This window comes from Thunnus maccoyii, chromosome 7 (genome assembly GCF_910596095.1).
Source record: "Thunnus maccoyii chromosome 7, fThuMac1.1, whole genome shotgun sequence".
Lineage (NCBI taxonomy): Eukaryota > Metazoa > Chordata > Actinopteri > Scombriformes > Scombridae > Thunnus > Thunnus maccoyii.
In genome coordinates, this window is record NC_056539.1 from 16,020,334 (window position 1) to 16,042,616 (window position 22,283).

Here is a 22,283-nt window from a genome sequence, read left to right on the forward strand (position 1 = left end):
TGATCTAAACGCTCTTTACAGAGAGTTAACCCGCAAATTCATTTACCCATTGAGAGCATTTACCACACACTTAGGCCTCTATTCAATTGTGGAGATCCATTTAGTACCACCAACAGACAGTGGTCAGTCAGTTAACAGTGATTGATGCTGCTTTCCTCTCTCGCTCTCGGGGTGGGGGTGACAAGAAAGATGCATGAAGAGAGAGAGAGAGAAAGAGAAGGGAGAGAAAAAAAATAAAACAAGTGGAGAAACAGCTGCCTCGCTGGCTTCGCTGATCCTCTCAGTGCTAAAGAGACACAGCAGCAGATTGCAGCGCTGCACAGTCAAATCTTTCCTTAATCCCTGTGCTGTTAACTAATTGTAGAGTGCTTTGTGGAATATGGGCAAATAAATATGCTTTGTGGTCAGGCAAAGAGGGAATATATGGCCCATATGCAGGCAGTTATCTTGTTTGTCAATATGTCAAGCTGGTACCTACTATACGCACAGATGTAGTGAAGATTTTAGAGCCACTGATGTTCAATTTTCCAAAGCAGCTCCATCTCCCAGTAAATGATTTGAGTAATCACAGAAAACATTTTCTGTTAATTTTATCTCCATAAATGAGCTTAAACCTGTTTCAAAGCCTTACCTCGCTCTTCATATCAAATTCGGATGAAGGATGCATAATTTTTTATTTAATTTAATTTTTTTAAATACAGTCAAATTTAGATTATATTAAGTCTTCACAACTCTAATAGTCTACAGCCACGCTAACTGCTCTTTGAGGCTGTCTTTAGGTACAGTAGTGCTTTGAACTAAATGCTAATGCCAGCATGCTAACATGCTGATGTTTTGCAAATAGGTTACAATGTTTATGATGCTCACCATCTTAGTTTAATGTTAGTGTGTTAGCATGCTAACATTAATTAGTACTAAACACAAGGTCGAGATTTGTAGTTTTGCAGTTATTTGGTCAAAAAGTACCTGACAAGTTAAAGGTTTGATTTGTTTGGTGGTACTAAATAAAAGTTAGTTCCCTTCTAGTCAATCAACAATGTGTTTCACTTATTACTTCAGTTGAATGTTTGAGCTTCACGGTGCAGAATGATGTATGTGCAGAGTTTGTTTTCACATTCATCTGCTGAAAGTGAAAAGTTTCTGTGTGCTCACCTTAAATCTGACTTTAAGGTGCGTACCTATGAGCATGATTTGTGACATCACAACTAGTTTGGAGCCAATTGTGGTCCAGTATGTAACTTACTCCAGTGTGAAAACTTGACGCCTCCAGTGCACAAGAATGGACTTTTCAGTGAAATAAGAGACATCTTGTGTCCAACAGTTAAACTTTTGGTAAATATGTGAACCAAATTTCAGTCTGGACTGAAGTTGTGGACCACCTGACAGACCAACATTGCCATCCTTTGAGCTGTGCTGCTAGCATGGCCAGAAACACTCAAATTTATAAGATATTGGATCTAAAAAATATATCAAAATCAGCCTTAAAATCACCATGTGTATGTGTTGAATGTAAACTCCTTTTCGTGTCTTTGAAACCTCCAAATTCCCTGAAACAATAAGGACATGACCTCAGTGTTCTCTGGTAGTTGTGGCCCTGACTATACTGTAAGTGTGTGTGTGTGTGTTCCTTCTTAGACTTTGCTGTTTCTCTTAGTATCACTTTCTGCATTACTAAACCTCTCAGGTTACAGTGGATTTATTCCCTGTAACTATGGTGTTGGCTAACTATAGAATTATAATGAAATTACACCACAGTGTACATCTGTATGAAACTCATTTGTATGCAGCAACGTGCAGCATTTGTCTGAGAGCAGGCCAACCTAACCGAAAACCTAAGTGTTATCGATTCCTTTGTGTTTTAGCTATTCCTGATACATTATAAAAACAAAAAGCAAAGAGTCAGCCTGGTTGGAGTTTGCACGTTTGCATAAAACGCCACAAATTGAGCTGATTTTTATTTAAGCATTGATTGGCTTGGCTATGGGCATTAATGGATAGGCTCTAATAGTACTGCCTTACAAAGATAAAGAGCCACACAGACAGTTAGGATAATTTACACGCCACTTACAGCACTAGTATACAAATAAATCTGTGGAAACTCCACCACTGTTGCTTTTGCGAAGATGACAAACACAAGCACAAATGCCATTATCATCGATCGCAAGGCTTTTATTACAAACTTCCTGAAGGAAACAGTTTTTTTTCTCTGTCTGAAGCAAAAGGGAATAAATTAACATGCAAAATAGATAGGATTTGTTTTGGCCCCGAAAGTCAATCTAGCGGCATGAAGACAGGGCATTTTTCACCCCGAACAACTCCATCCTCCCTGCAGTGAACAATGATCCGCAGGATGACGGAGTGAGTCTTAAAGAGGGGTTGGAGTCAAACAGAGGCCTCTCAATGTCACCCTCAAGGTTGTGAGCTCGATGCTGTTTAAATGTGAAACTGGGCCTTTTCCACTCAATAATCATCCTGCTGCGCATATCAGATAGATGACAGGTAACCAAAGGAGGAGGGTTCATGACTACAAGGAAAACATGACAGATACTTTAGTGATGGTAATATGTTTGGTGTATTGAGGGTCTCCAGTGAGGTTCACTAGTGGTTTACATGTGTCATAGATACTGGACATGAAGCTGCAAACCAGACTTTTTACTGCTTGTTGGCTTATCTGAAGTCTGAAAGCTCAAATCCTGAGGAATCATTTGTTTATCACCATAAACTACACATTAAGCTTTAGAGCCAAGCCTTTGAGTCACACACACACAACCTTGGACAACACTGAATGAGTCTCTCTGATATTAGTGGGAAGCATTTCAGCAGCAGCATAAAGCGTTTCTGCTTACTGTCAGGTTCCCAGCCACAGCGCTCAGGGTGGATATGCTGCAGCGTGAAGAGAACGAGGAGGAGGAGGAGGAAGAGGAGGAGGAGGAGGAGGAGGAGGAGGAGGAGGGGTAAAGGGTTGCATTAAGAGCTGGCCAAAGCAACGACATGGTATTGCTTTTACAGAAGGGAGAAAGGAGAGGTGAGGTAAAAGAAGAGAGAGCCAGTGTGGAGAATGATGGTGAGAGAACGATGGAAACGGGAGTGATGAAAGTGGTAAAGCAGAGAGATGGAAGAGTCTTCTGGAGGAATTGTTTCCACGACGCACACACATCCACAAATACCTCACAGGTGCTGGGCAACAAACATGCACATCGAAAACAGGGCAAAATAAAACAGGATTGCTATAATCCGACAGACTTTTAGCAATTTCTCTGTTTTCTGTATGAACCTTTTTAAGTGCTTTATGAACTGTACACATGATTTTTTCTGTTATTGATTGTGCTGTTTTGTACCAGACCTCATCTCTTCTGTGTCCATACAAAAATTAAAAATATAAGTATTTGAAAAGAAAAGAAAAGAAAACAAACAGGGCAAAATACTCCCTTAAATTACTCCTTGTTCTTCATTTGTGTTATGTGGATATAATTGATAATGTTGGTCATGTAAAGGGGAAAATGTGAACATGCCTGCACGTCAAGATAATTAGTGACGAAACATGTCATTGTTTCCTAATTAGATATTTAATTAAATATATACAAGGACATGGGAGCATGACAGTTGCATCCAGTCATAGTAAGCAATTGTATTGTTAATAAGTAATCTGTTAAGTGTACTAAACTATCACATTGTAATATGGTTGGGGTTCAATATTTCCCTTTCCAAATAAAATAATTAATAATTAATAGTCTTAAAAAGATGTTTGTTTATTTGTCAGATCAATAGCATAAGAAACAAGAACCACATTTTTCATATTTTGTATGTAAAGTGTTGAAAACAATTTCATGATCACCCCTATGAGATGAACACTGTCTAAAGGCCCTGCACACTCACACAGGTGTTTTCACTTCTCCTGGCTGATTAGACTTCTGCTCAGGTCGGAGTCTGGTGGAGCTTTAGTGGGAATTATGAAAATACATGAAACTATATAAACTAATAAGAATGATAAAGGTGCAACAAAGCTAACTGGGTGTGTGTCAAACACAATCTCAACACACCCACACAGTCCTCAGAACGGGTCTAATCAGGCAGCATTAAGTGAAAACAGCTGCGTAAGGCTACCATGAGTGTTAAAGGCCTTTAACTAATTATCCTATTAGAAGTGACATAATTAAAAATTTGACATGTCACAGTAGGAAAATCACAGGTGTGAATAATACAATTAATTGATGGATGAATTCCATTTAGCTGCTTTAGTTTCACGCTGCATGCTGACTCACTGTCACCGCTTACTGGGAGCCCTGAATACAACGGAGCCATCGTTATAGTTATTAGTGACACTTGTGCTTTTCCTTCTACAGTATGATGTCTGCTGTGAAACAGGCCTGTTGTCCTTTCCACTGGTTGAAGTGAGCAAGACACTGAACCCTTGAATTGGTCCCTAAATGTGAGTCATTTTAAAAAGAATTCAGCTAAATTAAAGTAATGTTAAGAAAAAACTCACAAAAATGAAACATGTCACATTTAATTGCTTTGAATCATTTGTTTTGTGAAACATTGTGTTTTGCTCTTTTGTATGTTTGTGAATATTAGCAGCAAAAAGTCTCACTGAATTTCCCTCTGAAATGAAGTGCAGTGAAAGTATTAAGTTGCACAAAATGTGAGTACTTAAGTAAATGTAGTGTATTACTTTTAACCTCATAAAAATGCATCAACGTTAGGAACGGCTGAACAATGTTGGGCCTGGGGTGTATGAGTCTGCGGTTTGAAGAGTGAGGGAGCTGCAGTGTCAAAAGTGAAAAGCTCAGAGGAAAATTGAAGCCCCATAATGGAAGCATAATGGGCTTAGTGTCAGAGTCTTGCAGACGAGCCGGGGGGGACGCACGGCTGCCGTCACCCTCTCTTACCTCAAGCCAGTATAACGGGGTTTAGGAAGCAACGAGGAGACAACACTCGGCCCCAAACAGGCTTTAGAGATACACCAACAGCCTAATGGCTGCATGTGGATGGAATCCATAACAATGCGATGGTCACTGGTTGTCTCTTTGTGGGATTGTAGCGTATTGTGTCTCAGACTCAGGTTGAATACTCAAAAGGTTTCCTCTCAACTCACCTAAGACTCCTTCTATGGTTTCTTCTCAAAATTCATAAGGGGAGTTGAAGACAATTTCATTGAGGAAGGCTCCATGGCTAGACTTTCCACAAGTGAATGAGGATACTTTTGGAAAAAAAAAAAAAAAAAATCTCCCATGTGATTTGTAAAGGAGGGAAGGACAGGACGTGGATGCAGCAGATATAGACATCATGTACAAAGATTCTGATTCCCCTCATGTATAGCGGAGATGCACTTGCATTTCAATTCACTACAGTCACTGTGCGACAGCTGTCAAGACAAAAATTGAATTTGAAGTAGTGCCCCTGGTGATGACTACAAATGCTGGTCAGACCATCTCCTCCTGTCATAGAAGAGTGAGTGACTGACAGACTCCAAGCAGACATGTTGAGATGGTTATCTAACGCCTTGTGTCAAAGCAGATTTCCAGTTAAGTGAAATGCTGTGGACGATGAGGGTGGGGGCAGTGTGTTAGAGAGTAAAGGATTAAGCTTTGTCCCCACTGTTGTGTACAAAATGTGCATTTGCATCTTCATGAAGCTGTAGTTAAGAACTAGGATCCAGATTTAGTGTATTCTCATCTGTTGGAGTGTGTGTGAGTGTGTGTGTGTGTGCTGAGGCAGAGAGAATGTGCTGATCAGAGGGGCTGGACGACAAGTAAAGCAGATTTGGACTCTGCTGCCTATTTTTGGAGAACATCCAGATCTCTCCTATATGACATAATAGTAAAGAGGCAGGTTGTAGAGACATACTGTTGTGTGTACACTATGTTGTGTGTATACTGTGCGGACTTTGACGATGGGCCAGTTACAGTGAGTGAGACGTGGATCAAAGCAGTGAATTAAAACAAGTGTGTTGGACTGAAAATGAATTTTCTAATAAATTGTATATACACTGTATGTTTATAAGGAATGTCTGCATGTATTACTATTATTTTATTTTTTTATCACTTTTAAGGCTTGTCTCATGTTTTTGATGTGTTGCATAGTTAGTTAGCAGCATTATATTACTTATAAATAAACAGGGTCTCGGGGGATTTACTGTATGTATAAGTGTTAATTTGTATGGTAGCATTATTGTTTGGACTCAGTCATGTTGTTGGTGTAGTTATGTTTTTCACAATTAATTTAATCCCTAATCTGTTTTTGACAAGGCTGCCTTCTAAGCACTATGGTTCACTTTTATGTGACCCTCCCAATTTTCTTGCATTACTGTAAATGATGCTTTAAGAAAAATGTTGCCTGCTTTTTGGGGGATGTTTAACATGACTTAAGTCTTCTTATGAGGTAACAAAAAATGCTAGTTTATTCTGATAAAGCTTATCCCAAAGTATTTGACATTCATACAAGGTTTCCAAACTCTAAAGTAGGAGGATGGTAGAAATACACTTGGCTCAGTTAGTTTAATCTGTATTAATAATGTACAGTTTAGGTCAGGGGTCAACAATTAGGTTCAGGCCTGTTTTTTCAACATTGTTTATTCGGGGACTAATGCTGTAAAGGCACAGTGGAAATAAATCCCTATATGTCTTATATATGTATTGTGTGTTTATTTATTTCAATTTACCTTAGAATAAAATTTATAAACAGTTAGGATTAATCTGGGGTCAGGTGACATTCTTTCAGGGGCCATATATTTTTGTTGGAGGGCCGGATTTGGCCCACGGTCCGCCATTTGCCTACCACTGGTTTAGATTTAATGTGGAGATCACTAAGGTGCGATGTGGGTTTAGGATGGTTTTACTATTGTTAAAGCTACCACTGCAGCAGTGTGTGTTAGTACAATAAATGTTTCAGCATGATAGCGCTTGTCACACTCGCTGTCATGTGACCACTAGTGTCAGTTACATAATTAACAGAGAACAAAAACAGATTTTGCTGAAGACTTTAATAGTGACAAATGACAAATGATTAAAGCATTCCTTGGAACGTAACACAACTGAATCATGAACAAACCTGCAATAATGGAAACAATCAGAGGGATGACCCAGACTGAAAGGTCCGGCTGGTTGTCAGACCCGGGCAGTAGAAGTGGGCGATATGTATTTTCTATTACAGTATATGATCCTATATCACAGTAGCAATATATATCATAAAGTTTCTGGTAATGTGTACTGTTTAAAGACAAAATAAGCATGTGGGAATGTCTGTTTTTGGCTCCTCCTGTGAATGAAACACCTGACAAATCCAGGTACTTTATCACATTGATGTAACAATCCAATATTGCTATAAAGCAGTCCTGCTCATTGATTTGCAACACTGCCTGCAACGGTGGAATATGATGAAAGGGTAACTACCTCTGTATGCAAACATCTCACCAGCTCACAAATCTATATCATCTTACAGTGATCATCATATCACCCAACCCTACTGGGCAGATAAAGTCAATATACAGTATTGAGATGAACGTAAACACATGTGGTGCGCTTCATTTCATGCGTCTTATCGAATGGTCGGGCTTCTGTTTACACCCTTAGCCAATGAAATCAAACTCACTCTTCAAGTATTTAGAAATGAAATCAAATAAAACCCGGAGCATCCTGGTATATTAACTGCTGGGGTTGAACAGAGTCTCTTCAGGGATGAATGAGGGATGGTGGGAAATCTGGGCTAATGAGTCGAGCGGGGATGAGACTAGGACAGGGGTGGGTTGAGGGTGGGGGTGGGGGTGTTGGGAAGGGGCAGGCAGGTGATCTAGCCTTTCGGAGCAGTGTACTGACGCAGAAGGGAGGAAATGGCGCTGGATTCAGTGACCTCCTCGGGGAGAGAGCCCTCCATGTCTTTGATGGACGGGTCGGCTCCGGCGTTAAGCAGGAGCTCCACGATGTCGGCAAACTCGCACGCCGATGCTACCGGAAGGAGAGAGAAAAATAAAGGACAAGTTGAATACAGCAAATGGAAGAAATAAAAGAATTGAAGGACATTTTGTGCAAAGTTTCTGCAAGGCAAGTAGGGAAACTGTAAAACAATACTGTTGATCTAATTTTCATAACTGGGAATTTGATAAATTATTCCAGCTCATTTCAGATTGTATCAGGTTTCAGGAAGTTTGCCTCCTTCCTCTCTTTTAAGCATGTAGTTTGATACAGTATGTACAGTCCTGCAGTTAATGAAAAGCCCATCTGCAGGTCCAGCACTGACACCGGCCTGGACCTGTGGTTCCCTCAAACACTTCATTTCTGCCCCATTGGCAATTTGTGCCCCACTAAAAGGGTCCTCTCTCTTTCTTTCAGTCTAAGGTGGAGGAGAGTGGGGAGGGGGGTTTGCACTTTCTTAACCCAGTTAGTGGGTCCCTGCGTTCCTGATGCACCTCTCGCCCCTCTGGCACCTCGTCCCCCCACCCCACCCCTCCTCATCTCTTCTCTCTCTTCCTCTCTCTCTCGTCGTGAGTGCTCTTCTCTGTCAGTGTCAATCGCTCACTCCTTTTAAAGAGCAGACTCTGTGCTCCGCCATGATCGCTGATGTCAGCAGCCGCAGTGATTGACAGCCAGGCCTTTTAACCTCCAGCCCAGGGGTGGCTGGCGGTAGTGTGTGTGTGTGTGTGTGTGTGTGTGTGTGTGTGTGTGTGTGTGTGTGTGTGTGTGCGTGTGCCTGAGATATGATGATACATAGGAATGCGTGTGAATGCGTGCACACGTGTGAGCTCGAGGTGTGTCTATAGTATGAGGCGTTTTAAAGAATTGCTAATGTTTCACCCACTAAAAAAAGGAGCTTGGCTTATTTTTGCAGTGACGTTTGCAGTTCTCTTGTTGCTCTAAACAGTGTTTTATTTAGCCAGCGGTGTGTGTGTGCGTGTGGCGGGTGTCTCGCCTGGGCCTTGAGCTGTAAAAAGTGGCTGGCCCTCAGGGGAGCCGTAGAGGAGGAGAACAATTTATGGTGAGCAGTAAACCCTCAATTAATCACTTGCCAGCCACTGTGGCCCTGTGCAAAGAGAGGTGGAAATGAATTTTCATTCTCTGCTATTTGTCTCTCGGAGTTCATCGCTTATGTTTATTAGTCATCTTTTTATGCCCCATCCTCAGGGCTTCCTCTGGTGAGTGAGTGTGTGTGTGTGTGTGTGTGTGTGTGTGTGTGTGTGTGTGTGTGTGTGTGTGTGTGTGGTCCTCCAGCGGGCGATGCAACATGCCCACTCCAACGCCACCAAGCAGTGGAACAGATGGTGTAGCCACACACATACACAAACACACACACACACACACAAACACACACACAGAGGCTCAGAGGACAGGGGAACCGCCCCTCAGGGACATGTGTGTTGGGGCATGAGAGGGTCAGGGGAGTCTGTGGACCACTGCTGATTTCCTCTGGGAGGCCTGGCGATTATCTTGCACACATACACACACACATGCACAAACATACCAAAGCACACACGCACACATGCACCCATGGGATGAAAGAGAGAGGAATGAGGAAAAACTCGAACGGATGAAAAACAATAGTAGAAAGTAGAGATGAGGGAAGATGACAAATTTGAGACAAAACAAGCTGCTGTTTATAAAGAGAGTGCGCACACAGACAACTAAAGATGTCAGTGTACGATAAATGTGAAGAGTTTAGTTCCATAATGAGACATCCACTATCTGAAAAATAGACACAAAAAGCTTCATAGCAGAAACAGAAGGTAAATCATGCGTTTGGAGTGTAGAGATTAATACGGGAGGCCTCCTTACCATAATGTAGTGCCGTCTGTCCTTCATTATCCTGTAAAAGACAAAACAAAACAAGTCGTTACTTCAACAGGCTTGTGACCAGGGAAGAATAAATAACGACAGAGAGTGCTGATTGTAAGAATAATTTAAAGAATAAAAATATATATATTGCCAGCGTTTGTGAGTGAGCTCAATTACTTCCCAAAGAGTCAAAAGGAAAACTTTCAGCTGCTAGAATACCAATTACCTTCTAGGTGTTGGCTGTGGACAGACGGGGGCCTTGTTTTCATTGTGCTAAAGGGGGGCTTATGAGTAGATGAGATATTGATTTGAGACACACGTGACCTGCGAGTCAAACCCGTCAACTTCCAGCTCGGATCAAGTTGATCCAACAAGCGACGGAAAATCAACACATTTCGCTGGAGCCGCCACAACATCAGAAAAGTGTTATCACCAAGTTTGCATCTCAAGTCATGTCAACTGCTCCTTGGTGTGCTAGTGTTTAGAAAAAAACTCAGACAGACCTATAAATAAGGCTGTCGTGATTCTACGTTTCTCTTATTATCAACAAATCCCATTAAAAAAAAAACAAAACCAACAATTCTTTGGTCTGTTTTTTTTAAAACAGCTGGGCACTGTAGTTTTTTTTTTTTAGCAAACATTGCTCAAACCGGCAGGGACTACAGTATTTTCAGCAGTGGATTGATACACATTTGGTGCTATTGTGAGTATTTACAGCAGCAGGACGATGTACAGTATGTGGAACTGAATAGATTACAGTGGCTGTTAAGTCTATAAGCACAGAGAAATAAGCTCTATCAGGCATCAGCAACACAAAATAGTTGCTAGTAGTATCAATTAATTGCTCGTTTTGTTGACAACAAAGAAAAATACACAATATTTCCAGCCTCATCCTTTAAAAGAATTGACCATGAAAGCTATGATACAATAGACAATGGAAAGAAGATTGAGTGCCAGAAGCTGACCAAAAAAAAAATCAGTGGTGGTCTCTTGTATACACATGTGTGTCTTTTGAAGAGTAAAATGATACTTCAAGGCGTCAAGGGGTCAATGGTAGAGATATAATTCTTGTTAGGACTGTGGATTGGCGATAGTGTGTGTGTGTGTGTGTGTACAGGTATTATAAGACACAATATATGACAGGCATCATCAACAGAAGATTCAGTTCTTAATCACTGCTCCGGCCTGCCTTTGCACCTCATAATGATGATAAATGGTCAAATTGTAGCCTCCTTTCTCAGAACAAGAGCAGCCGTTGAGCCAAGAACAATGGCTTCAAACGCTCAGAGGCAGATTAAAAGCCAGCAGGCTCTTTGACATTTCCTTCCCTGCTGTAAAATGTCACTGCGGTGGAAATACTTCCAAATTACTGAAACTGTTATGGTGAAATTATTCATTAGTCTTTCCACCTTTGCCCCGCTAACAGCAGATCCTCTCATACACCTGTTCTTGGTTACTTCCATGTCCTTCCTCCTCTCTCTTCCAATCCTTCCTCTTCTGCTTCTTCTGACCTCTCTTCCTCCAAACCACACCTCCCTCATTTCTTTTCTTTCATTACCTCACCCGCCGCCATCTCTCTCTTTTTTCCGTCCGCCCCCTCTCCTTTCCCCCCTTTTTCCTCTGCTTTCATTACCACATCCACCTTTCTCCCTCTTTTCCGTTCAGTCACCTCCTCAATCTTAATCCCTTTCCTTTCAATCCCTCATCTCCCTCTCCTTCCTTCTTCTTCTTTTTCCTCCCTGGCCGGGGCACGGTGTAGAGTGATCCTATTGTTGTGTTTCTCTCTCTCTCTCTCTCTGTCTCAGGGGCAGCACTTCAGGGACCTGCTGATTGGATTAGAGCTTTCTATTCCCTCTGGGTGGATCGCAGAACACAGATGCAAATCGCCACCAGTGGAAAGCGTCCCGTAGTTAGCCCAGGACAACAATGCTGTCTGTCTGTGAGTCAAATCGCAACCTGCCCACATCGTGTCTGTCTTTCACAATGAGAGGTGGGCGAAATTGTACTTAAGTTGACAAATTCAGATACAATTGCCTGGAGGCAGAAATTTTGTTACCCTGCAGGCATCGTTTGATATACTCAAAAATGAAAAAAAGACTCTTTACAATGGGACAGTGACAGATGTTTACAGCCAGGGTCAAGTGAAAGACCCCGATGCACATAAATACATACAGTTATAATTAAAGTGTAAGGGGTTTAAGCTCTAATCTGCAGCAAACACTAATCTGCAGTTAGTTGTTCAACAAGCACACGTATTAACACGCACATACACAAAATAACGAATGAATGGTTGATAATTCTCAAAATAAAAGCTTTACAGTACAGAAATGGATTTTTAAAGTGCAATGAGACTGAAAGCAAAAATAAAATACAGATATACAGTATGCTGCCTGTGTTTGTGAGGGACTATGTTGAGCATACATGCGTCTTGCATGTTCATGTGAGGGGGGTCAGCGGCCTGTCCTGTCAGCGTTCCCTAATACTCCTGGATCCAGGACGGAGGCTTGATGGAATCATAGGAAATTGGATTGTCTTCCATTTGCTTTGGAAGCAGCCTGGAAGAGACACTCGCTCCCCTCCCCTCCCCTCCCCAATCCCCGACCCCCCCTCCACCCCCCCAATACCTGCAGTTAGCTACCGTGGCATTCCCCCTTCGCCCCCTCTCCGGTGCACCACTGTTCCCATCCCATTACGGAGGCATGTCGCACCAAACCCTCTGCTTTTACATGTCATCCAAAGTTTCTCCTTGCGGTGCAGAAATGCTGGGCTGGATGTCAGCAGAGTGCTCAATAAAGCAGCTGCTTGCACAATACCAGCAGCAGAGATCCGGCACTGTGTAGTGTATCACCCTAATGGGGCGGACCAATATGCTTAGGAGCAGCATGGGTAGGGATTGATCTATTAGTACAACTGCAGTTTTGCTGAATTTAAGTCACACCAATCTATCATTTCTACCACAAAAACGATGTGAAGCAAGATGGATGAAAGAGAAGTAGAGCGAATCAAGGATATAGAAAGATATGCTGCACAGTCTTATTTCTTTAAGCCCTAAAAGATCAAAATGATAATACTGTAACTGGTATGAAATTGGTCCAAAGAAAGAGAAGAACAGAGGAGAGGGACCGAATGATTGTGTGCACAGATACACTCGAGTCTATCAAAAAGCAGGACAACTCAAAGTCAGGCCGAGGCCATCCTGGAATGAATAAAAACCTTGTCTGTACTGTAGCTCTGCTTATCTGTAGAAGAACACACAATGGGACCGTCGCTAGATGTTGTGTTCATTCTGGAAAGCGGTTGAACTTGTTTTCTCCATCAGTCTGCTTTCAAACAAATCTCAGACGACTGGACAAGAATACTCGACATGTTCAACCTCAATCTTTTTACACCAGCATTAAGTGGAGGGATCAGGGGAATATCAGAGACGGGAAACTTAACCAAGTCCGGGATACAAATAGGACACAGAGGTCCCTTGAGTCAATGTCCACTTGAAACTAGATTTCATTCTGTCTGCGTTTCATTCTGTTTGTCTGTGTCCGAGCCAGAGAAGAGATTGCGGGTAGAGGTTAAAGGTCTGTCAAATCCAACCGCCAGCTGTGTGGAGTCGGCTGCAGAATACGAGACTATGTATGTGCGTGCGTGTGTGTGTGTGTGTGTGTAGTCTCTCCACAGACAGTAAAAGCTTTCACACCATGCCAATACGTCCAATCTGTGTATGATGGTATAGAATTTTCTTTCCTTATTTTCCTACAATTTTCTTGAATGTTGCTCAAATCAAGCCCTTTCTCTTTCTTGAAAAAACAATTTGTTTGTGGGTCTTTGTGTTTGGACCATTTAGTGTTTGATGTTTCTAATATCTATTAATAAGAATAGTGTCATCCTCAACAGTATTTATCGTAAGGTGGACAAAACATTATTGGCACACAGTGACTTCATCACTGTCTGTAAATAAAATACAACTTAAAGGTGCCATGTGGCAGAATTTATCATCAATAAATCATTAATTACTACATTTTGAGACATTAGTATAATTACTGTAAACAAACAGGACCACAGCCAAGATGATTGGCAGTCATCTTGGCTAAGAAGGTTTTCTTCTTCCAGAGTACGCAGAGCTATGGCTTTAAAAGATTCTTGTGATGGAAAACTGTGGATTACTAAAAAAGAAACAGTAAAAGAAAAAAAACGATAACTTCCAATTTCCACTTCAGTTTACAGGAAAAGCCGATGAAGAGGTGTCTTAAGTTGCACTTCCTCTAATGGTCACTAGAAAATTGACAAACCTGTTCTTAAAAAGGCAAAAAAAACATGCTTTTGTTTTAGCTTAAACTCTACTACATCTAAATTATTTCTTTCTCATCACCAATTTTTACTCTTTCTTTTCTGCTATCCTTCTTCTTCAACTTAAAACTTCCCCATTTCTCTTTCTGTGTCTCAGTAAACTTTCTAAGGTCTTTTCCTTTCCCCGCCTCCCCTTTTTCTCCCCCCTACTGCCCCTGACAGCAACATTAAACAAGTGGGGAAAAATGGACAAGCAATTATGATTTATGATCAATGCATGCAGCAGCTGCTGACTTTTATAATGACAGTGGCTGGGGGAGGGGGAGGAGATGAGTATGTGTGTGTGCGTGTGTGTGTGTAACAGTCTCCAGGGTGTGTGTTGGGAAGATGAGGGGTGAATCGATAGGCGACTGGGATCATTGGTATGCAGATTCCAGCAGATAGCATTATGATGAGCAGGTGCCATTAATCAGAGAGCAGAACACACAGATCTGAGCAAGATGGAGGAGATGAAGATGCTCGTTCACTTCACCAGGTCGCATCTGTAACCAGAGCAGCTACTGTGGCGCCATCAGCACAGATCACACAGTATCAACTTCAAGCATCACACTGGTGGTCATGGTAAGAAAATTGAAAGTCAGCTTATTTCAATGTCCAACACCAAATGTACTGTTACATGGTAGTGCGGTTTGAACAGTCTCCTCCGTGGGATTTTTAATGCAAAAATGTCAATGTTTGCTAAATGCATCTTCTTCTAGGATTGTTTTTCCTGCCACACAGCAGCTAACCCTCACGTTTCATCATTCGGACCAACAAGGAAGAGTTTTTATTCCTTAAACCAATAATTTAACAAAAACCAGCAGAATAAATGACACATGAACTACAACGTGTGTCACGTTGCAACACATCGGTCCACATCTTTTGGAAATCCCTGCATCCAAAAATGTCACATTCAAGAGCAGCCTGCAGCATTAAAGGATAGTTTCACCATTTTTTCCAAGTCTGTCTTAAAACAATAGTCAAGATCACATATTGACAGTGATACAGGTTCAGATTGCTGTGATCATTCCTCCTGTTCATACTGGCCATTAAAAGATCCCTTCATGATGTGTTTCCAATGTCCACAGTCCTCCTTTCTATATATAGAAGTTTATCTGAAGCAAATATGAAGCTTCAGCTGTCCAAATTAGTCAAATCAAGTGGATATCTTCCAAAGTTTCAGCCTTTTTAGAACAATATTACCTCTTTTTGTTACTATCCTTCCACTGCAGCTCAACAGGGAAACATTGTCCAGGGAAACACAAAGAGGGAATTTAATACTAAAAACACAAGATATCTACTTAATTTGTCTATCTCAGACTGCTGAAGCCACATATTAGCTACAGATATTATAGAAACTTGTGAAAGCCTGTGCTTGCACATGAATTTGCTCTGTGTTTGATATGTCTGTGTCATGTGTGTTTACCCTCGTGTGTGTGCGTGTTGGGAAGGCCCCCGTGTTAAAAGGATCTGCAGACTGGGGGCCAGCCCTAATTAAATCTGGGTCTCCTCTCTGAGCAGGGAGAGGTAACCTTGCCACTCAGTGTGTGAGCACTGCCACCTACGGTCAAATTAGCTGTGACGCCAAACTCGTTGCCCTTCACACCTCCTGGATGTGTCCTTCAGGTGCCCGGGTGATCCCCCTTCTCCCTCACACCCATAGCTGCTAGCAGCATCATTGCAGTAGGGGGGGAAACCCTGAAGGATTCAGGGGTCCAGAGCTGACAGAGGTCCTGGAAGATGCCGGGGATTATAGATATTTATTATGTCACAGTTGCAGCTCAGAGAGTGCAAAAGTGAAGCCCATCTTTAAACTCCAGCACAGGTTAAAACAACCCCTGTGAGTCGAGGACAAAGGGTAACAAGAGTGTCTGAAGACAAGCTCAATCGTAGGGAAAGCTCCTTTAAAAGGCTGAAAATACCTTTACCCACAATAGTCCCTTTCTCTGTCAAACAAGACAAAAGAAGCCTCCTTGTTTTTTTTTCCTCCAAGCTTCCCCTTTTCCCTAAATCTCTGTTCTCTGCTAGCCTGTTTTCTTCATGCACATCCTCTTCCCCTCTACACTTCTCTCCCCTCCCCATGTCACCAAGCTTGCTTGTTCCCGTGGGACACCTTAGCCTCCATTAAAGCCATCAGAGAAGAGGATAAGGTTGAAGCTGAGAATTAACATCGCTAGAGGCCCCCCGTCTGTCCTCCTGTGGCTCATCGATGATGTTTAAAAAGAAATATATGAAATAAATAAATGCATAAAAGAGTGTAATATGAAAATCAATGGCCAGGCAGCGGGGGCTGCGGCTGAGGCATTTGGAGTGAGGGACTCATAAAGCTGAGTACTGCGGGAGACTGATGGAAGGCAAAACACTTACTTTGTTTATTCTCTCTCCTCACCCCCATCCCCTCCCCTCGCTGTCTGTATCCAGCTCTCACTCTCTCACTCTCTTTCTCTCCCCCCTCCACCCCCCCCTCCTCCTCTCTGTCTGAAACGGTCGAGGACAGCTTTAATGCTCCTGACAATTTATGTGGACGGTTAAGAACGATGGAAATCAAATAGTTGAGTGTAGGCAAGGCCCAGTGAGAGGCCAATAAGAAAGAAACAACAGCTGATGATGGCAAAGAGGACTGTCACCTGCTGGAATGGCTCTCTAGACTGCACTATTACTGTCAAGTCGCTGGCTCTTTTCTGAGTGCTCATATTATAGATTCATAACTGTATCTGTGTCCGATAGGCCCTTTAACAGAGCACTGCAACAGCTGTCATTTCATCAAGTCAAGCTAATATGCAGCAAGTACTAAATATGAATCCTATAAGACCAGCTTACAGTGTGGTTTATAAAATGTCAAGCGCTGTGTGCGGTGCCTACAGTGTGTGTTACCTTTTACTAACACACTCCGATTCCTATTTGCCTGAAAAATTGTACGCTTTTAAAGACCTGTCTGAAAGATTCTCCTCTATCCATTTAACAAGTCTTAATCTTCCCAAAAGAAAAATAAACACCATAAAATGTCACAAGAAACATTACCTTCCTCTACATTAACAGATGCATCAATAGTAATAATGTCATACACTGGCAGGTCGGCGGGCGCAAACGTACACACACAGGAAAATGCAAGAGCAATATGTTACAGTTGTGCTGTCAGTGGGCCTATTATAAAGAGGAAGGCAGGGGGAGCTTTCTTAAATGTCTGTATTAATGTGTGCAGTAAGCTGTGGGAGTGTCTCAGAGTCTAGTATTAATCTGTGGCAAGAAGCCAAGTGTGTGTGTGTGTGTGAAGGTGCTCAGTGTATTCATGACCAGCTATAAAGGTGCAGTGCCATTTTTATGCTGCAAGCTGTGTACACATGAAGCAAGAAACACGCATGTGGAGCGTCCCGGTAGCGGTTATGTGGCATACAGCGTATATACATTGTGTGTGTGTGTGTGTGTGTGTGTGTGTGTGTGTGTATTATGCGTTATGTGGCCTACAGCGTACACCACATAAAACCGCAAAGTCCTGTGTTCGACTTTTGTTGGATTTCATGCCCCCCTCTATCTCCCCTTGTTTCGTCTCTGCTTGTCCACTATCAGCTGTCCAATAAAGGTAGAAATACCCAAAAACACCTTAAAAAAAAAAAGAAAGAGGCATGTACACATTCATACTCACAAGCATACTGCTACATACTATGAATGTGAGTAGTAATGCTGCATACTGCAATGCTCATCATTTGCTCCATTTCTCCCTCAATCCGATTTTATTCTCCGTTGTTAGTCTTTAAATCACCAAAATATTCCTTTTTCTTATTTTCCCACCTCGCTGCCTTTTCTTCCTTAAAGACCCTATATATTCAGGAGGAGAGGTTGCACATTTACACACGCGCACACAAACACACATGCACACACACACACACACACACACACACAATTATGACGAATCTTGCTGGATATTTGTTATGACTGGGCTGACTGAGCCATTAGTTATAGGAGGCAGTGCTGGGAAAGGGGAGGGATACAAACGTGTAATAATGCCTCCACCATAGAATTTCAATCAGCTACGGTGGTGTGTGTGTGTGTGTGTGTGTGTGTGTGTGTGTGTGTGTGTGTGTTTACCACTTTGATCACACAAGTAGTTGACACCACAGTAGAGGACACAGACGAGAGGGTTCGGTCTTCTTTGTGTGCTACAACAGCAGGCCGAGCTTGACTTGAAAAAGAAATAACGCCCGTATCAGAGCTGAAAAATTTAATTTTTGCTGAATATTGCGACTTCAATATGAAATGTAGTAAATACTGATAGGTTTTACTATGCTTTTCCATGAAAAAAATGTGCATGAACAGATGCTAATGCTTAAGATTTGTTCAGTTTGATCAAATGAAATATTTTCTTTGACATGCTACTTGATTTGTGATCAGAGGATTTGGCACAACCTGAGAATACCTTATTTAGGAAGCTGTCCGAAACCCAACTGCTGCCTCGTGCTATTTGATAATTGCAGTAGTCCATATTTATACAGTTGTCTGACTTTTTATATTTTTTCCATTAATTTACCATGCAGTACATCTGCAGTACGTCCTAGCAACACTGAATTATTAAACTAAATAGCAACATACAACAGTTTTCTTCAATGGCAGTGCTAACTTATGTACATCTTATCAAACTGTCACTTAATCGGTTAGCCTATTGACGACAAACAAAAATTTTGATAATTGATTCATTGTTTAAGTCATTCATTCACACTTTCTCTGGTTCCAGCTCCTCAAACACAATATGCACCTTTTCTCTTTACTTTCACCTTGTATGATAATCTTGAATCTGATTCTTGTAAATCTAATATTTTTGGGTTTTAGACCGTTGGTGGGAAAAATAAGCATTTTAAACTTGTCACGTTGGGTTCTGGAGAACTGTTACGGCCATTTTTCACTATTTTATGACGTTTAGCAGACTAACAAATTAACTGAAAAAATAAATTATAGACTGAAAATAATAATTAGCTGCAACCCTAGCTGGTATATCAGCTTCAGCTTTTACCATGCATTTACCTCAATGTGATTTCCGTCTTCACTACACTTTGTTAATTAAAATGGTTGTCGAAAATCATTAGTCTAAGATGCACAGCATAAAAATTATAAATCCAGTACAGAGAGCTTGACAGTAGGTTTTTCAGAATCCTACATTACACTTTTAAAGAAATAAATTGTTTTTTTTGTGTCAAAAAAACCTCAAAACCAAAACAAAACTACTTCACAACAGATGTAACAGCAGATACTAGAACTATTGTGCAAATATGACTGTTGCGACTAGAGGAAAATATCCTATTAGAGTCTCCTAAATTCTTTAATGACATCTGTCAGCATGAATCGGTAAAGTCGAGGTGTCACATGCCGTCATAAATTCACCGTTTTGCTCCATTAGATATATAAACAATCCAAACCTCACATCAATATCAAATCAATGGATCTATAACCTAAGAGAGACTTTGCCGTAACAATTCTCTGCAGTCTAACTCTTATAATTAAAATATGCATTTCAGAGATGTAATAAAATATACATTTGATAAGATATGACGGTCTTCTAGTGTCTTGAAGGCCCAACTCTGCCTACAAACACACCCAGATACAGTACTGATTACCCTGCAGGTTCCACATGCCAACTGTGTTGTACGAGACTTGTTGTGTGCTCTCCAGCCACCAATTGTAGGCCGCCCAGTCAGATATTTATTACTATTGATCTAGCTGGTCCTGGCTGGAGACTTTTGTTCTGCCGGCTCGAGGCTCTGACCTCAATTAAGTTATGAATTTCTATCTGATAGACTGGGAGCGCTTGGGGCCTGCCGTGGCCGTGCTACCACGCTGGATTAATTAGAATTAGCGGTGCTGCGAGTCGCCCTCCCCGCCTCATGGATCATGTTGTTTTAATACAAAGTAGAGGCGGAGGCAGCGAGGGATGGAGTGAAAGGAACGGGAGCCGGCGGGGGGAGGGGGAGGAGTGACGAGGAGAGGATGTAAGCGAAGAAGAGAGGGAGAGAGACAGACGGAGAGGCATGAGTCTCGTATGAGCATGTGTGTGAAACCTGCGCAGCCCCCTCTTACTTTAACAATGTTTCCTTCCTGACATTGTGTTTGTGTTGTGATAACCTGCATCTCACCTGTCTTTTCTCTTTGTCGGACTAATCCCGACCTTTTTGACTCTAGTTCACACGAATTGGCATGTCCGCTCTTTAAATGCATATTTCCATGGTAACGCTTATTGGGAGGACTGGAGGAGGGTTTGGGATTTCCACCTGAAAACAAAAGTTGTGTGTCTGTGTGTGTGTGGGATGAGGCTTATCTCTGAGTGTGAGATTACAGCGTCTGGACAGAGAATGACCACAGGGAGAGCGGACACACACAAACACACATCTGCAGTCATGTGAGAACTCAACTCGCAACTTTTAGTCGTACAAAAAGAAACATATAGTCACCAAAAATCACCTCAACTCCACAGACTCCTTAATTCAAATTCAAATTTCATTGATTATAATCTTATTCTTAAAAAGGACAAGGCTGGCATTATTCTATATTTTTATTACTGTCATCAAATCCCATGAAAAGATCAACACCAAAAACTGGTGAGTCTATCTCTCAATACTTTCTGGCTTCTCTAAACCGTCAGTGGCTCTCAGCCCCAAGTCCAATCGCTCTTATAGACAGGTAACAAATACACCGTTTCATTTTTAAAAAAGGGTAAATGAGTTTCTTTAACAGCTGAGCACTGTAGCTTTTAGCAAATGTTGCTCAAACAGGAGTACATTTGTTGGGGACTACTTTCAGACGTGGAGCTAGTGAGTATTTACAGGAGCAGGACAGTGTATATGGGAAACTACAGTACATGTTCATCATAATGAGGGAACCTGTCAGTGGAAAAGTCTGGCTTTTTTGTGAGCTATATCAGACTGTTGGTTTTCATCTTTTCATAAGATTTATTGAAGAAATATGAAATATTATCCTACTTATCCTTAAACATTAATTTTATTGCTTTTTTGCCTTTATTGGAGAAATAACAGTAGAGAGGTTGGGATGTTAAGCACCATAATGTCCCACCACACACACTTTTTTTGTTTGTTTGTTTCTGATACCTTTAATATGTTTTGTTACAGATGCTGTAAAGCATCCTTTCATAATATCTCTTCAATTGTGCTAAATCTCCTGTAGACTCAACCTTGCTGTATGGCTTTTTTTTTTTTTTACTGAATCAGGTCAGTGACTTGCAATTAGTGCTGGTTATTTGAAATGTTTTTATACTTGCACCAGTAAGAATTTTATCTTGTCTGAACACAAAGAATTTGAAAAAGACCTTTGCCTAAAAAAAACAAACCAAAAAATGTTAAATTATTTAAATTAGGAAATATCTAAGAATAGAAAAAGTAAACAAGACTATGAATCTGACCAAGCATTCAAACTTAGCTTTCAGTACTCCGTGTCAGAGACACCCAGTCCTGTTTGTAATGTCTTTAAAATCATTATTCTCTTCCTGTTTAAACAAAACTTAGTAATAGATGCTAATTATTAATGAGTTTCTGCTGTCTGATCCGTTTTCACTCTAGTTATGATATGATGGAATGTCTCAAACTTAAGCCTACGTCTGTTTAATGCTCTTAAATACATTCTAGCACACAAAATATCAGAATAAGTCCAGTGTTTAAGCCTTAATTTCCATTATTACATGAAGTGGGGCTTTATTGTCATCTTTCCCACAGTTGCTACTGTCTGCCCCACTTTCCTGCTGGTGTATTAGCTGAGGGAGCAGTGATACTGCGAGGACGGGGAGGGGAGGGGCTTAATGTACAGTACCAACACCGGGGCCTGATCTACAGTTGGCAGGTGGCAGAGCTGTGATCTGTGTATTCAAACACACATACAGCTACCTATTGTAGTCCCCTCCCTGCCTTGATCCAGGATTAACTATCAAACGAGCCCTTAATGCAGGTTACCAGGGTTTGGGAACAATTCACTGAAACCATCAGTTGATTAATTTCAAACGATTTCCTCCTCTGCCAGGCAAATAATAATACTTTTTGTTTTAACTCTCAAGTCCCCCTCCCCTTTTTAATCAACAAATTAAACATAAATCATGTTTGATCTTTATTTACTGGTCGCTCTGCAGTTGGTAGAGGTCAAGAGAGATTACTGGTCGCTCTAACAGCCTGCAAACAACCCAAACATTTCTCCATTCCTCTCATGAAC

At 41.4% G+C, this 22,283-nt stretch overlaps 1 protein-coding gene across 1 annotated transcript in view; it reads right to left on the reverse strand.

Moving 5' to 3' along the window:
- Positions 1–6,963: 6,963 nt before the first annotated feature.
- The window catches only part of acbd6 (acyl-CoA binding domain containing 6), a 31,410-nt gene continuing 16,090 nt past the window's right edge, over positions 6,964–22,283 (reverse strand). Inside the window, exons 7-8 of the mRNA XM_042417668.1 lie at positions 9,765–9,795; positions 6,964–7,943 (exon numbers count right to left, since the gene is read on the reverse strand). Coding sequence (XP_042273602.1) covers positions 7,789–7,943; positions 9,765–9,795 — 186 coding nt within the window. The 3' untranslated portion in view covers positions 6,964–7,788. The remainder of the gene's footprint in view (positions 7,944–9,764; positions 9,796–22,283) is intronic.